Source organism: Fusarium oxysporum, chromosome IV (assembly GCF_013085055.1).
Source record: "Fusarium oxysporum Fo47 chromosome IV, complete sequence".
NCBI classification, from domain to species: domain Eukaryota; kingdom Fungi; phylum Ascomycota; class Sordariomycetes; order Hypocreales; family Nectriaceae; genus Fusarium; species Fusarium oxysporum.
This window is the reverse complement of record NC_072843.1, coordinates 945,829-963,017: the sequence shown is the minus strand read 5'-3', so window position 1 is coordinate 963,017 and position 17,189 is coordinate 945,829. Positions and strand designations below refer to the sequence as shown.

Here is a 17,189-nt window from a genome sequence, read left to right as displayed (position 1 = left end):
CATCCTTCGGTGTTCAAACACCGAGTCATGGACACCTGTAGCTAATCCAGGACAATCACATTGTTAATCTCGGTTGCCGAAAACAGGCTGAGTGATCCATATCAGCGTTGATATCATAATCAGTTGACTGAGCTTATACCAGTTATAGTATCTCACACAAGGAAGCATAACAGGCTATCACGGCTATTCATCTTTCGATGAGTTGTTGCAGGCCAAGAGGTTTTCGGGTTTAAGCAGCAGTTCACACGAGCCCTTATACAGCTGGACATGCGAGCTCGGTAGATTTTTAGTTACTTGTCCCAATGGGTTGCCCTGCATTAGAGTCTTTTACCGGGGTTTGGTTTCGGCAGTCAAAGCTGCCAGTTCAGTAGGATGCTGTTTAGCGTGAATCAGCTTGAAAAGACATGAAACGAGAGTGATGGTCACTGTATAAATGCTCTGTGATTCACGTTTGCTTGTTGTTAGTTGTGTCGTTGCTGATTCTCTGAGTGAGTGTCTTTTTATGTGCAACCCCACAACTTGATGAATGTTCCAATGAAAATACGAAGCTTCCCTATTTGTCTAGAGCATTTAATTGATAACGCAACCCTGATGATGTACCTATTTACGGCATCTCTCATTCATTGGCTCTCCGCATTCCATGGCCATCATCGGCGTCATCAGCTCCCCACTTGAGCTTCCAAGCTCAGCTGTCTTCTTACAATCCGTCAGCTTATCACTGTCGTGTGAGTAAAAACAACTCAGATTCTTACTTGAAATCTACTACTTCTTGGCTATGTTGGTTTATTCTTGACATATATCACTCATAGAACTATTTTGAAAATCTTTATACATCTTCCGCTTGAGCCTCACCGCCAAGACCTTGGCTCGTTGAGGTATTAGTCCTCATCCTCGTCGTCCGACATGGATTTCCTTAAGAAGGTCGGCGAGCACGTCGAGAGCGTTTTGAACAAGAAGGACGATGACGATAAGCATGGCTCTCAATCACAATCTCACAGCGGACAGAGTCAGCAGTCCCATGGACAAGATTACGGCTATAGTCAGTCTCAAGGACAAAGCCAGTACGGAAGTCAAGGTTATGGTCAATCTCAAGGCCATGGCAGCCAAGGCTACGGAAATCAGGGATATGGCAATCAAGGTCCTTCTCAAGGCTATGGGCAGTCCCAGGGTTATGGACAGTCTCAAGGTCATGGCAACCAGGGCTATGGAGACTCAGGCTACGGCAACCAAGGTCCTCCTCAGAGCTATGGGCAATCTCAGGTTTATGGGCAGTCTCAGAGCTACGGACAGTCCCAGGGCTACGGGCAGTCCCAAGGATATGGTAACCAAGGCCACGACAACCAGGGATACGGAAGCCAGGGCCATGGAAGCCAAGGCTATGACTCTCAAGGTCACGGCAACCAAGGCTATGGTTCCCAAGGCCCATCCCAGGGAGGCTATGACCGACCACCAAGCGATGGTAGCCCACAAGGTGGAAAGCAATCTCACGACGATGACCACTCTCATGATGCTGCTGCACAATATCTCCAAAGACAGCAGGCAGTGAACCGATATCACTCATTTGCCTCAGAATCAAAAGGCAACGTTAAGTGGTACGTCGATGGTGCTTCATACTTCTGGGCCGTCTCCCAGGCCCTTGAGCGTAAGTCACAGCAACCCATAGTTTTTCTTCGATAATTACCTGACATGTTTATTTTAGAGGCGCAGGAAAGTATTTACATTCTTGATTGGTGGTTGAGCCCTGAGTTGTATCTTCGCCGCCCCCCTGCTAAGAACGAACAATACCGTCTGGATCGAATGCTCCAACAGGCCGCACAGCGCGGCGTCCAGGTTTACATCATCGTGTATAAGGAGGTCGAGGCAGCTTTGACCCTCAATAGCAGCCATACGAGGACTGCTCTTGAAGCGCTGCACAAGAATATTCATGTCTTCCGGCATCCTGACCACTTGCCCACGGGTTACGACCTGCAGAGGGAATTGGGCAAGTCTATTAAGGCCTTAACTAACTTCGATCTTGCCAAAGCATCTGGAGATGCTATCAAGGCTGTCTATGGTACTGCTGATGGTGTTGTTCTGTACTGGGCGCACCATGAGAAGCTCCTCGTCATTGACAACGGCAAGATTGGGTTTATGGGAGGACTGGATATGTGTATGGACTTTCCTGGCTTACTTAAAAGAAGAAATGCTAATTTGAAAACCTTTAGGCTTTGGAAGATGGGACACAAACAGTAAGTTTGTGTGCTATATAGCGGAACTTGTCACTCACTATCTCAACTAGGTCACCCCATCGCCGACGCTCATCCCGGTAACTTAGATGCCATTATCTACCCAGGACAAGACTACAACAATGCTAGGTATGTCTCATTTTCGAAATAAAGTTGAGAGTCATACTAACAAGTTTCCGCAGAGTCTACGACTTCGCTGATGTTAAGGACTGGGATCAAAACAAGCGTAAGTCATCCCTTTAATCGGAGTATTTCTTAAGGAAACCGTAACTGATTGGTTCTAGTCGACCGAACTAAGAGCTCGAGAATGGGTTGGTCAGATGTTGCTCTGAGCATGAACGGACCTATCACTCGTGACATGGTCGATCACTTTATCGACCGATGGTAAGCTGCCACAACTTCGAATTTGTCTATATGGTCCCTAACCATACACAGGAACTTCATCTTTAAAGATAAATACAAGGAGAAGAACCCTGGCAAGTATCACAAACTCGAGCTGCCCCCACGAGATACCTCCGGTTCTGGAGATAGACGATCTAGAGGCGAGGATGATTACTTGGGTGGCTTAACACAGCAGTTTAGCCGTGGTATGGATAGACTGAGATCGTTTGGGGAACATGATGACCCTCATCGTGACCGTGGGCACAGATCTGAAGGTCGTGGTGACATGCCTCACATCCAGATGATTCGAAGGTGAGTTTACTTGCCTCTACCCTATTCTCTGGGTTTTACGTGTATAAAACTTACTAATACGGCACAGCTGCGCTGAGTGGTCGTCTGGTCACCCTCTTGAGCGTTCGATCCAGAACGCGTACATCGACGCCATCAAGAACTCTAGGTTCTACGTTTACATTGAGAACCAAGTAAGTATACTTCTAGTCTCCTTTAGTTTTACAAGTATTTACTAACGAATCAGTTCTTCATCACCGCTACCGATGATAAGCAACGAGTTGTAAAGAACAAAATCGGTGCTGCGTTGGTAGAACGAATTATCCGCGCTGACCATGAAGGAACACCCTTTCATGTCTGGGTTTTGATGCCAGCCGTCCCGGCCTTTGCAGGAGACTTACAGGACGAGGGAGCTCTGGGAACCAGAGCCATCATGGAGTTTCAATATGACTCGATCTCGCGTGGTGGGTATAGTATCATCGAGAAGCTTCAGAAGGCAGGCATCCGAGATACAAGCAGGTACATTGGATTCTACAACCTCCGAAATTTCGATCGAATCAATACTTCCAAGACAATGGCTGATGCGGAAGCCCGAACTGGTGTGTCATACGAAGAGGCTCGAAAGGAGAGAGACCGTGAGTTGGGCGGTTACCCAGATGAGGGATCTGGAAGGGCAGCACGTGATCAGTACCAACAGAGTCGAGGCGACTTCTCAGGCTCACGAGGAGGTGACAACTATGAAAGCCGAGGTTATGGGGACCGGTCTCAGCGAGACGATTACCGGCAGGAGTCTCAGAGGGGCTACAACTCCCGACCAGACAGCAGACGCAAGGACGATGACTACCGTGGAGGTCACTCTGGGTCCAAATACAGACGCGATAGCGACAGTGATGATGACCGCCGAGGTGGTAGCCACGGGAGACGACGTGACAGTGATAGCGACGATGACCGTCGAGGCGACAAGTACGGGCGTCGACCAGCGCGAGATCCCTATGCCCACCCTGGAGCCGATCCTCGATTTGAGTCTAGGCCCCAAGGATATTCTCAACAGGGATACGGACGTGATGATGATTACCGCGGTTCCTCGCAGCAAAGTTACGGCGGCCGAGGCGACTATGGGGGGCGGCCAGATGCAGGATATGGACGACCTGAGCGTAATCCTTATGAGCATCCTCAAGCTGACCCACGTTACAGTGGGAGACAGGATTCTGATAGCTACGGCTCCCGCCGCGATGATCGTCCACAGTATGGTGAACACTCAAGCTCTTCCCGATATGACAGCCGACAGGAACAACGTTACTCGGGCCACTCTGAATCAAGATATGATGACCGACCGCAGCGACAAGAGCAAGGAGGGTACTCTCAGGGGGGTCACTCCCAGGGAGGTGGCGCAGATTCATACCAGAGATACCAACAGGGGGCTAGCAAAGTTGGCGACAACACTCTCGACACTATCAGCTCCTGTTACATGGACAAAGGACCTAGAGTCACTGATCTACGCTGGGATGGCAATCCTGAAGACGAGATTAACGCTTTCGTTTCCGAGGAGTTGTACATTCACAGCAAGCTTCTCATCGTCGACGACCGCCTTGTTATCTGCGGTTCAGCCAACTTGAACGACCGTTCACAACTCGGCGATCACGATTCCGAGATCGCAGTCGTCATTGAAGACCCTACGCCTGTAGAGTCATACATGAACGGACGTCCCTACACGGCCTCCCGCTTTGCCGCTTCTCTGCGCCGCTTCCTCTTCCGCAAGCATCTCGGCCTTGTTCCTGATCAACGGTGGGACCAGCCAAATCGAAACTGGACACCCGTCGATCGAGACCCCAACGATTACGACTGGGGTTCTCCAGCCGATCATCTCGTCGTCGATCCGCTCAGCCCAGATTTCCAACGTCTCTGGACCAGCACCGCACGTGTCAACACCGAGACATTTGATCGAGCATTCCACCCTGTTCCTACCAATAGAGTTAGAACCTGGAAGGAGTACGATACTTTCTTCTCTCAGTACTTCATCATACCTGGTAAGAAGGACCAAGATGTCAAGGCGGAGCTTAAGAAGGGCAAGGTTGAGTATGGTCACATTGTGAAATCCGAGTTCCCTGGTGGTGTGAGGGAGGTCAAGGAGTGGCTGTCGCGTATCCGTGGTACACTCGTCGAGATGCCTCTTGATTTCTTGGTTGATGTTGGAGACATCGCTAAGTCTGGTTTAACCCTCAACGATCTCACCAATTCTTTATATACTTAGCTACCTTAATTATAGCCTAAGCCGTCTCTACTATCCTGAAGAGCCATGGTGCTCTTCCCTGACATAGACTAATGTGTTAGGTCGTACGACCATAGTGTGAAGTGTCTTATAAGAGTCAAGTATAGATGAGACAAGAGGCAAGAGAAAAGAGTCAAAACAAGAGGTCACTGCATCAGCACGTTTCAAGCACATAGGTTGGTTTAAGGTAGGACGGACCGTGACATGTACGCAAGCGTGGTATTCCCGCATCAGCTCAATCAGTATACAGTAACACGCAATCTAAATAAATAGATATCAGACCCAAAACTCCGCAATTTATCAACACATGACAATAGCAAATCCTGTTGTGAACACATTCCAATAACCCCTGTCGATTTGCATTGACATGTATCAGTCCAATTTTCTCTTCTCCCCTTTCCGCTCAACAGCGGTGGTTTCACAGCCTGCAAGTCTAGTCAGACTTGTCATTGCCGTTCTGTCCCAGAAGGCCATCCTTGAGGCCAAGGGAGTCGTCCATGCGGAAGAAAGTGCCGCGAGACCGTCTGGTACGGTTGCGGATCCAAGAGTAGAGACCAAAGCCAACGGCAATGACAAATCCCATTGACAGGAATGGGTGGTCGACAAAGTTCATCTTGATGTCGAAGAAGAACTTGGCGAAAGTACCGATGGTGTACTTGGGAGAGATTGGGTTGGGGCCATAGACAATCTTGTCAAGAGTGTCCATGATAGAGGTATGGCTAACCATGATCTGGTTACCTGTAGGGGTAGTGTCCCAGAATTGATGCCGCTATGAATCTGTTAGTATAGTCAATCGTGATGAATATATAGATATCTTACGTCTTCCTCGTTGATGATGATACGCTCGCCATCTCGTACGTCGATGTTGTAGGTTGTGGCAATCCACCTCTGCCAGAAGATACCATCAACCCAAGCGAAGCCAACCTCCTTACGACGGGTAGAGTCCATATCAATCTTGATGGCCTTGGCATTACGAAGGGCACGCTGATCGTCACGGCTCTGGGCCTCCTCGATTCTCATCTGCTTAGCATCTCGGAGCTTCTTACGCTCAAGCTGGAATTCCTGCACCTGGCGATCAACCCACTCGTTGGCGGCGTTCTTGAGCTCTGAGATGGAATTTTGTAGGCGGTCCTCGTCATTGCGGTTCAGAATTGCAAGCACAACCAGCTTGTGGCTCATGATCTGCTTGGCGTTAATGGCAGTCATCTCAGGAACAAGCGGGAGCCAAGTAGACTTCATCCAGGAGACCAAAGAATCGACGTCTCTCATCTCATTAGGAGTGATAGGGGTGTAGTAAGTAGCACGGCCCTCGCGAGACACCAGAAGTCTGGGCCAAGTTGTGATCTTGAATCGAGAGCAAAGCTCAGGGTCACTTGTCTTGACAATCTTGCCCCGCCCAATGAGGTTGAGAGGTAGGGCGTCCAGTGCCTTGAAGTCCTCGGTAGTAGTGGCATGATCGTAGAAGTAGACAAAGAGAACCTCCTCGGTCTTCTCAAGCTCTTTAAAACTCTCGGCATCAACATCAATAACGCCACCAGCAACCTCAAGAGCACCCTCGGCGTATGCAACAAAATCACCAACTCCACGAAGACCCTTGTATTCAGCCTTTTCGGCGCCTGTGACGAAATAGATGGTAGGGAATGCCTTGACACCCATCTGTGTGCAAAGCTTGTGATCCGCCTCGCAGTTGACCTCACCAATGTTGAGCTTTCCTTGCATGTTCTTGGCTAACTGCTGCCATGTAGGGGCCATAGCCTTGCAGTGAGAGCACCAAGGTGCATAGAACTTGATAAACCAGGGATCCTTCGAGCTTGTGACCAACTTGTCGAAGTTTTCAGGAGTCAGAGGCACGCTTGTACCCTCCAAATTGTACTTAGGAGTGGTATCCTTGGGCTTGGTCTTCTTCAGCATCTGGCCTGTGCTGGGAACCTTCCAATCAGCGCCAAACGTGTTCTTGTTTTCGTCCTTAGCAGCAGCAGATTCCTCGGGCTTCTTCTCGGTTGATTCGGTCTTGTCAGATTTCTCTGCATCCTTGGGTGACTCGGTAATGTCATCAAGAGACTTGCCCGCATTTTTACCGGCTGGCTCCTCGACCGGCTTTTCAGCAACGGCGTCGAGGGGTTTCTCGGCATTAACTGCGGGCTTCTCTACAGGAGCCTTAGCGTCTCCCTGAGCTCCTTCAACCTTCTTCTCGGCGGCTGGTTCCTCAGCCTTGGGTGCAGGGTACACAGTATCGCCAGGTTGGGGCAATTCCACGAGTGCAGGGCGTCCTGGGTGTGTTTTGGATAGCGCATTCTCGACCGAGGTCGTCAACGCTGTCATATTCTTAATTCCTCGCAGCGTGTCGAGCACCTTTCCATCTTCGTAGAGGATCGTTGTCGGGTATGACTGAATGTTGTGGTCCATACAGAAATCATAGTAGGCAACGCAATTCACCGTGCCGAATGCGAAATCGTAGTACTTTGTGAAAGTGTCATCCGGGTTATCGGTCGGGGGCTTTGAGGTGTAGTAAAATTCGTAGAGTGTCTGGAAAGTTGGAGCAAATCTCGTGCAGTGCTTACAGTAGGGACTGATAACTCGTAAGCATCCGAACCACACTCTTACCCAGCTCAACATACCTGTAATGCTTGACCATCCAAAACTTATTCTTCTTTGTTTCCTCCTCCCAGTTTGATGGTGTGAGCTCCTTGAATGGCGGTACGGCCTTTCCATTGAAAGTCGTAGGATCGGTCACCGGGTTCCTCTCCTCTTCGGCCAGAGCTACAGCTGACAGCCCAGCGAGGATCGCAAGAGGCGAGAAGCGCATGTTGGGCTAGTCGCGCCAAGGTATTATGCTTGGAGTAACTTGGGCTTTTATTGTAGAGACCGCACGTCGCAAATGATCGAAGTATATATCGAGGCCGTAACCGTATCAGAGAAGCAAGGTCAAGCCAGGTTAGGCAGTAGAGCGAGCAATTAGCGACTGGCGATCATATAGGGTGAGGCTGAGGAGCTGAAGGTGTGAGATACGGAAAAGAACAAGAAGGAAACGATCAGAAAATCAATCACACAATCACGCTCACCAGGCGCGAAAGGAGATGATGCTGATGAGGGGCAAAAAATGAGAATAGACAAGATAGGAAGAGGATAATAAAGGAGGACAAAAGAGTCGCTATTCAGGAGGCGCATTCGATTCGAGAACACGTTCCGTATGGGAATTCGACGCCACGCCACAGGGATACCTAGAGGGAGAGGCCCTTGCTCAGCCACTCCACTCTAAATTGGGACACTTGCCTTTGTTTGGTTTGGGGTGTTTTTTGTTACAGGTGATGGAGAACATGTCTATGATAGTTATTGCCGTATAAATTTACCAATGGTAGCATTTGACAGGACATAAACAGAGCTACACAATTCTCAATCAGAACAATATATAGGTACCCCATTCTCTATCTCTCCAACCTTTGCAGTGAGTGATTGGTGCCGATTGCCTACCTAGAGCATAAGATGTCCCGCTCACTCTGATCAACGACAAGGAAGGAAGCAGCCTAGACGGGTCGGACACTAACTACCTCCATCAGGACAATCAAATTGAATCTCAACTTCTTCTCTTCACAACTCAATCTTCAGTATAAAAAAACTTTGAGCAGGACATTGACATCTGTTTCACTTTCAAGGAATTTCTCCGACATACACAGAACAATTTATTTCCCGACCTCGTACATACATGACGATTGCTTCGCAAACACCTTCTCGACTGATTTCGAGCTTCTCAACTAGCCCTTGCTGGGGCATTGTATCAAGAAACTACCCGCAAATCAATCTCACGCCCATATGTCAGGGTCTTCTTCCAGCCAGCCAGCATCCACAGGTTCCTTCAGCAAGACCCTACCACCAAACTACCACAATGAATCGTCCGGTCAAACGCCAGCGAATGGAGGAGCCTGATGCCCAAACACCAGAGTCACTGCAGCGTTCTATAAGCCCCCCTAAAAAGAGGGACAGAAAATCAACTGTTGTGAAGTCCCCGTGGCAATTGACTTGGATCCGTGATCTCCCAGAGGGTGACAACCAAGATGCCGTGACTCTTAAGGACCTCCTCAGCGATCCTCTCATTTCAGAGTGTTGGGAGTTCAATTTCCTACACGATATCCCGTTTCTCATGAACTCCTTTGACCCCGACACACGCCACCTCGTCAAGGTGCACCTAGTGCACGGCTTCTGGAAGCGTGAAGATGCGAATAGGATAGCGTTGGAGGTAAGTAGAATGTGGTTAGGCCTTGAAACTGAAGATTCTATTAAAAAGTTAGAGTGGTATGTCTTCACTTACTAACTCTTTTATAGAACGCAGCTTCTGAATTTGACAACATCAAAACCCATATTGCACCAATGCCAGAAATGTTCGGGACACACCATTCCAAAATGATGATTCTGTTCAGACATGATGACACTGCTCAAGTCATCATCCATACTGCTAACATGATCCCCAAGGACTGGACCAACATGTCCAACGGCGTCTGGAAATCACCTTTACTCCCTAAACTATCAGGTGCACAGAACTTTCAAGCTTCACCAGAAGATCATCCTGTTGGAAGCGGACAACGCTTCAAAATCGATCTTCTCAACTACTTGAAGGCCTATGACAGGCGTAAGATCATCTGCAAACCACTAACCGATAAGCTTACACATTATGACTTCGCAAGTATCAAAGCTGCACTAGTTGCGAGTGTACCGGGAAAGCACGACGCCCGGGATATGTCGGAAACTTCCTGGGGCTGGGCGGCTCTGAAAAGGTGTCTGCAACATGTACCATGCCAAGATCACGGTGACTCAGATATTGTTGTACAAGTTTCTTCTATTGCTACTCTGGGTGCAAAGGATGATTGGCTACAAAAGACTCTTTTTGAGCCTTTGACTCGTTCTAAAAACCCAGGCCTTGGCCGGCCCAGGTTTAAGGTTGTCTTTCCTACAGCTGATGAGATCCGGCGATCCTTAGACGGATATGCGTCAGGGGGTTCCATACATACCAAGATCCAGTCATCACAGCAGGCAAAACAATTGGAGTACCTTCGCCCAATTTTCCATCATTGGGCCAATGACTCACCCCGTGGTGCTAGTGAGTCTAACCTCTACGCAGTCCTTGGACTTTTTGCCTAATGGTTCACAGAACTTCCCGAAGACACCCCTTTGCGAGATAGTGGCCGCAAAAGGGCAGCACCGCATATCAAGACGTACATTCGGTCAAACAAATCGTCTATAGACTGGGGTCTTTTGACGTCAGCTAATATTTCAAAACAAGCTTGGGGCGAAGCAGCCAGACCAACAGGCGAAATGCGTATTGCATCATGGGAGATTGGTGTCTTGGTATGGCCAGAATTGATAGAACAAGACTCAATCATGGTAGGCACTTTCAAGACCGACATGCCGGAAAATACACCAAGTACAGGCGAAAAGGATGGATGCAAATCGATAGTTGGGTTGCGAATGCCGTACAACACTCCACTACAACGTTACGCAAGCGAGGAGATACCATGGGTTGCGTCAATGTCCCATCCAGAGCCTGACTGGGCGGGTCAGACTTGGATTTAATGATGGAGTTCATGATATCGGAGTCATGATAAGGCTGCCGATAGGCTTGGCCAAGGATTTGGGCCAATCGACTTAGACGAGATATCTGCAACGGGACGAACTATAACTCAAAGCCTCACCCATGCAAGCTCGGGATACGCCGTTAACCATGATCCCAGATCTGGGCATCACGAACCACAACCCTTCTTGACGATCCACCCCCGCATCATGTCAAAGAGAGGCTGAGATACAATGCGCCTATCACGACATTGCGAATCGAAAGATGCGTGTCTTTGACCAGAAGTGGTAAGACTCCACCAAGTCAGGGTCAGCCGCCTTTACGGCAATTCGATGGCGCCCTTTTGCTGTGGCAAGGCGGGTCTGAGTTAACGCTAGCTCGAATGGCAAAGTCAGACTAACAGCAAAATCGGCTTTATTGCCTCTTTTCAATCGGGCCTAGTGATTTGACTACAACGACATATCTATACAGCCTCCTCATATTCTTATCTAGTTTTGTTCCTCTCTGTTCCTCTCTCTTTCTCTCTCTTCACGATTGCGATCTGCGCATTGATCTCAATGCATTGGGTTGACAGCACAATTGAACTCACTTGACTACCTTGTATCACTCAACTTTTTCCTACTCCACCATTTGACTCAGTGGCGTCCCTTGTTGCACTTTGAAGAAGTCTCTTTCGTGTGATCCTTGCAGAATTTATCGTCTGAATTTTCATCTGCCTGAAGAAAAGATTCCAGCTGAGGCGACTGTGAGTTGACATGGATCCAATAGGACGGGGAGCTGGAGTCTCGCCCTATGGCACTCCTCGTGGTGCTGGCGCACATCCTGCGCTATCATCTTCATGGCGTGTGGGCTCGCCTCTAGCTGAGGCTGCTCTGGCTGCAGATCTTGCGGCATGTTCGGATGACGAGTTCGAAGACAATGCGATTGACGACGATGTCTCTGTGTCGGACCTTCAGGGCGACCCCATCATGTATAGGCGACCCAGCGGTGTTGCTTTTGGAGGCTCGCGGCCAATTATGAACCCTCAGACGTATGATGAGCCAGGCCTGACAGCTCTAGAGAGGAAACAGTCTCGTAATGCTGAGCGTAGCTTACTGCGAGACAACCATGTTCTTCCCCCCAAGCACGGATATCGACAGGAGCATGGGCTTTTTACTCGCATCTATCGTCGTCTTTTTAGTACAAAGATTGCGCGGGATGACGAGGAGACGCCTGCTGTAACTGTGCAGCCTCCCAGCGAAACAGATCCTCTCTTGGGTTCCCGTGATGATGGTGTTTTACCCGAACACCTCAACGATACGTGGGAGCACGCTGTTGCTGAGCATCGAATCAAGACCACTTGGCAGCGAGAGGCCAAGACCATCATGACCTATTCCGCACCACTCATCGTCACCTTTTTGTTGCAATACTCCATTAATGTCACCAGTATCTTTGCTGTTGGGCGTATTGGCAAGCTCGAACTTGGTGCTGTTTCATGTAAGTCTGAAGCTGGATATTCGCGAAATAACTGCAATCCGAGACTAACTTGATCAGTGGCCAATATGACCGCCGCTATTACTTGTCTGGCGCCTTTTCAGGGCCTTGCTACATCTCTTGACACTCTATGCGCGCAAGCATATGGATCTGGCCATAAGCACCTTGTTGGGCTTCAGTTTCAGCGAATGACTTGTTTCTTGTTCGTGCTCGGTTTCCCTGTCGCTGTTCTGTGGTGGTTTTCCGAAGGTATCATTAGAGCCATTGTCCCAGAACCCGAATCGGCAAAGCTTGCTGGCATGTATCTCAGGGTCATGATCTTCAGCATTCCGGGATTCATCCTGTTCGAGGGTGGTAAGCGATTTACTCAAGCTCAAGGTCTCTTCCGCGCTACGACTTATGTTCTCCTGATTGTTGCACCCTTCAACGTCTTCCTCAGTTGGCTCTTGGTTTGGAAGTTGCAATGGGGTTTCATTGGAGCCCCTACAGCTGTGGCCATCAGTAACAACCTTCTCCCCATATTTCTTTTCTTGTATGTCCGCTTCGTGGATGGACGACAATGCTGGGGTGGTTTTAGTCGACGGGCTCTCAGCAACTGGTGGATCATGATTCGACTTGCTCTGCCGGGTATGATCATGGTCGAGGCAGAGTGGCTGGCATTCGAGATCCTCACGCTCCTCTCCAGTCGATTTGGGCCCGAGTATCTTGCTGCTCAGAGTGTGGTGACAACCATCACAACACTTTCATACGAGATTCCATTCCCTATGTCGATTGCTGCCTCAACTCGTATTGCCAACTTGATTGGTGCTGGCCTTGTTGAACCTGCCAAGATGACTGGTGTCGTGGTAAGTTTATGGTTAAACCAATATTGATATTGTCCGACTAATGAGGTCCAGGCTTTTGTTGCTGCTTGTATCATTGGAATGTTCAACCTGACTATTTACACAACCATGCGCTATCAGCTACCGCTGTTGTTCACCAAGGACGACGATGTTATTGATCTTGTTGCAGCAGTCATGCCGATCGTGTCGGTTATGCAAGTCTTTGATGGTCTTGCAGCAGGTGCTCATGGACTGCTCCGAGGTATTGGAAAACAGTCGATTGGAGGCCCTGCCAACATTATCGCATATTACGCCCTCTCTCTTCCGTGCTCGCTCGCCCTGGCCTTTGGCCTTGATTGGAAGTTGAGCGGTCTATGGCTCGGTGTCACAGTTGGAACTATGTCGTAAGTTGAATTGTCCTCGTACTGGAAGCAATGTTTCTAACTGTATGAAAGCGTCGCATCGATTGAGTACATCTACCTACTCCGAACCGACTGGCACAAAGCTGCCGAGGAAGCAGCACTTCGAAACGCTGCTGGTTAGTGGCGTATGCCCTTGATATTTCTTATTGATCTTGGATCGTCTTACATTTTTGGAGTCAAAGCAAGTACTGTGGAATTATGCAGTGGTTATGACTTGTGGTGATAGGAAAAGGAGGAATAGTTGACGACAAATGCTGACGATTATATGGGGGTTGTGTTGATGCTTTAATTGGAACCGTCGCAAACAATGAAATATTAATGTGATGTTTTAGCCACAGTTGAATATATCCATGCCTGGTGTACTCAACTGTAGCAAGTTCGATTCATGGAAAGCTTTTAATTGAGTGACTGATTGTGTATAATCATACAAGGCATGTTCGAATCTATGGTATTATCTCATTTCTGCTATGCCCTGCTATACCCGCTCCCCTCCACTCATTTTCAAGTCTTGACTCATTTTGCGTCTTCCTTTTACCATTTCGCTGGCCCCTTTAAAAACTCCTCTTTCAAGTCCACGATTTGAAAGTCTGTGCTGAGACCACGTGAACGAGAAACCCGTATAATGACATAAAATTATCAGCTCGTTGTGCGATTCTAGCCTAGCATAGAATGTGTTCGAATACCCTTGGGACCAAGTTCGCTTTGACACGTTAGTAAAAAGCTTAGAGAGGTTACGGATGGCAGGGAACTTACTTATAATCAACTCTGCTCAAACTCATAAGCCTTTGGGCCTCAATGGTCTGGGCATCCATGTTGGAGTGTAGGCAAAACGCAATACGAGCAGCGACCTGAGCACCAAGGAACATAGACTCCTCGAAGCCATTCTTTGTCCACTCGCTCAAGTAGTTCGGCAGAGTAGCCGTCTTGATGCTCGTGGGAGTCTGGCTGTGGAAATGATGAGTCGTGGGTCCTCCAGCCTCAGAAGCTGGCTGCGGCGTGCCGACCATGTTGTTAGCGGTGCCAGCAGCTGCAGCCGTGGTAGCGGCTTGGAGGAGGGGATTCACGCCGCTTGAGGAAAGCTGGTGAGGTGCGCCTGTGAAGGAGCCAGTGGGGGTTTGAGCGCCGGTTCCAGTGGGCGTGGCCATGTTAGAGGGCAGCTCTGAGGTGAACATTGTGGCGGTGGATGGGGAGACGAGATGACGGGCGTTGAGGGTCTGGAGAATGTTCTCGCGAAGACCGCGGAGACGAGCACCGTTGCCAACGAAGACAAGGTTGTCCCAGCATGGAGGTCGCATGTACATGTCATCGATGCCCTGGACAGTGCGATAGATGGCGTTGACAATGCGATCGATCTCACGACGTTGAGCGAAAGTGAAGCGCTCAAGACCAACTTCGACATCTCGACGAATGCGCTTTGGTCGCTTCTCCGGGGTCTCGGTGGTGGGTTGAGCGTCAGGCTTTGGCTCAGCATCAGGCTTGGGTTCTATCGACTGCGCTGGCTCTTGAGTTTGTTCTGGCTTAGGCGCTTCCGTCGCATGTGTCTCTGTCTCTGTCTCTGTCGCAGGCGCAGCGGTGTTGTCGCCTTGAGGTTGAGCTCCGTTGGTCTCGCCCTCAGGCTTGGGAGCTTCTGTTGTGCCGTTACCATTGGCAGTGACCGCAGCGGTCTCTACAGTTTCCTTCTCCTTGGGTGGTGGGGGAACCTCTTCCTGAATGATTTCCTCGTAGAAGAAGGTGTTGTGAGTCCTCTTGGAGTTCGGTAGACGTGCAGCCTTAGCGGCGCCCTCGGCCTCCTTCTCGCCCTTCTTTCGGCCTCCCTTGCCCTTTTCTTTCTCCTTCTCCTTCTCCTTCTTGGCGAGGAATTCCTTTGTCTGCCCGCTAGTAACGATGGCTGCGACGTCTAGAACTCCATCATCCTCTGGATTGCCATTGCTCTCATCAGCATCTCCATTGTCTGTGGGTTTCGGCGCTTCAGGGGCTTTCGTAGCAGCCTCTGCAGCGGCAGAAGCTGGTTGACCACCTGTTGCGCCTGCAGTGTTCTCCGTGGGAAGTTGCATCAATTCCTCCTCGGTAGCAACGTAGGGGAGGACTTCGCAAATGTTGCTCTTCTTGAGCTGCTCCGCCATATCATGGTTGAAACCCTTGTTTTCTAGCAACTTGAGCAAGCTCTTTGTGAAAACTTCACCTCCGCTAATTTCACCATCGGCATCAGATGCGCTGACATCCATATGGTTTACAACTCGTCCATCGTGAATTGCTGTAACGTCGACCTTTTGGTAGCCAATATCCACCACAGTCATATTGGGCCACTTCAGACCATACTGCGTAGCGATTCCGCTGTGGATTATACATAGCGCAGGTGTTCTCGTATTCTCAAAGACGTATCGGGCAATTGTCTCGCAGTCGGGTCGTGTCCATTGTGGTGAAGCCATGAGCATGATGGGAGTGTTGTGGTATGTAGTTGTAAGCAAGCCGTGGACATGATCGAGAAAAGCGAGGAGTGCACTCATGTTGACGATGCGGCCAGCTACAAAGATGCGCAATTAGCATTGAGTCCCTTGGTTTTCTTTAGCACGCCTTTCAATGGCTGTATATACCTTCAATGGGATACACGGCTCCCTCGTCCTCGTCAACATCCTCCAACCATTCCTCTTCCTCAGCGCCATTCACAATAGTCGTGCGCTTCGTCTTGTGATAAGGCGCCCACTGATCGCCCTCCTTAAACATCCTGGTAGGCATGCGCCGAGCAGGAGGAGTCAATTCACTGCAACCCAGCTGAGCCATAGTGGTTCTACTGCCAGGGCAGATGATGAGGACCTGCTCCTCGCGCCATTTGCCAGCCGTGCTTGACATTGTGCGGTTTCGCTTCCTCGCACTTGCACTGAGATCGAGGCTGCTGTACTGGTAGTTATAGTGGTTGTGGTATTTATGTGGTGATGGCGTTACTGAGCCGTTGTTTCGTCGCGTTGGTGTTGGCGAGGCTTCTCGAGGTTTGCGCGCCCGGAGCTGGTACCGGGATGAGGACGCGACAGGCGTGGGTGTGGCTGGTGTCGCAGCATCTTGAGCGCTGTGGTGCACGTGACCACCCTTGTCTCGTTGCTTGGTTGGTGTTCTATAGGCCATCATGACAGACTCAAAACTTGCTCAGAACGAGCTCTAAATAGTATCAAGAGGCCAAAATGAGACTCAAACTTGGTGGGTTGTAAATTTCTATCTCTGATGTACTTTTAAATACTTGGAAGCAGTGTGAGCAAACAATTGAGCTATTGTTGCTGCCACCGTCAATGCTGCCAGTGCAGTGCAGTGCCAGCCAAAGAACTATAGACTATTCACCTCAGACACTATATTCATTCATTCATCCATTCATTTATTTATTCATTCACAATCAAGCATGGGGAACAATAAAGTCAGTTCATACTGTATCTATTCAATGGCATTAGGAATAATACTTTATCATAGTCTGACCTCTAGACTATGCCAGGCCAGGCCTCGAAGAAACCACAACTAACTCCAGGTACACGGATCACTTGCTTTCTTCAAGGATCCTTTCCTTTTTATCCATATGTTCAAGTCTTACTCGTCTCGTCTCATCTCGTCTCATCCTTCCCATCCCATGACACATCCAGTACATCGACCAATACCCATTCCTCTTCTCATCAGTTTGCTTCTCGAGCTGGTATAAGCTATGCGCTGCTCGAGAGAACTGACAAAGTGGTTATGACCAAACCAACAAACGCCATCAGGGGTCAC

The 17,189-nt window shown here is 49.3% G+C and overlaps 4 protein-coding genes across 4 annotated transcripts; 2 read left to right on the top strand and 2 right to left on the bottom strand.

Annotated features, from left to right (window-relative positions):
- The first annotated feature begins 713 nt into the window (after positions 1-713).
- On the top strand, positions 714-5,323 carry FOBCDRAFT_249423 (uncharacterized protein). Its single transcript, XM_031179813.3, has 9 exons — positions 714-1,642; positions 1,700-2,149; positions 2,205-2,228; positions 2,279-2,354; positions 2,408-2,451; positions 2,510-2,609; positions 2,661-2,918; positions 2,986-3,088; positions 3,142-5,323. Exons 1-9 carry the CDS (start codon positions 904-906, stop codon positions 5,143-5,145), a joined length of 3,798 nt encoding a protein of 1,265 aa, XP_031045700.2. The 5' UTR covers positions 714-903; the 3' UTR covers positions 5,146-5,323.
- On the bottom strand, positions 5,304-8,323 carry FOBCDRAFT_259323 (uncharacterized protein). The gene is made up of 3 exons (XM_059611243.1): positions 7,782-8,323; positions 5,983-7,732; positions 5,304-5,932 (listed from the first exon to the last, which is right to left on the bottom strand). Exons 1-3 carry the CDS (start codon positions 7,967-7,969, stop codon positions 5,597-5,599), a joined length of 2,274 nt encoding a protein of 757 aa, XP_059464631.1. The 5' UTR covers positions 7,970-8,323; the 3' UTR covers positions 5,304-5,596.
- Positions 8,324-9,046: 723 nt separating this feature from the next.
- Positions 9,047-13,700, top strand: FOBCDRAFT_133137 (tyrosyl-DNA phosphodiesterase-domain-containing protein; the record flags this gene model as incomplete). The annotated part of the gene is made up of 9 exons (XM_059607899.1): positions 9,047-9,397; positions 9,484-10,255; positions 10,307-10,503; positions 10,887-11,013; positions 11,495-12,202; positions 12,260-13,044; positions 13,096-13,424; positions 13,476-13,558; positions 13,669-13,700. The coding sequence occupies 9 exons, from the start codon at positions 9,047-9,049 to the stop codon at positions 13,698-13,700; spliced, it is 3,384 nt and encodes a 1,127-aa protein (XP_059467061.1).
- Positions 13,701-13,848: 148 nt separating this feature from the next.
- FOBCDRAFT_291296 (uncharacterized protein) lies at positions 13,849-16,562 on the bottom strand (the record flags this gene model as incomplete). Its single annotated transcript, XM_031179817.3, has 3 exons — positions 13,849-14,142; positions 14,196-15,966; positions 16,037-16,562. 3 exons carry the CDS (start codon positions 16,560-16,562, stop codon positions 14,097-14,099), a joined length of 2,343 nt encoding a protein of 780 aa, XP_031045704.2. The 3' UTR covers positions 13,849-14,096.
- Between the last annotated feature and the right edge of the window lie 627 nt (positions 16,563-17,189).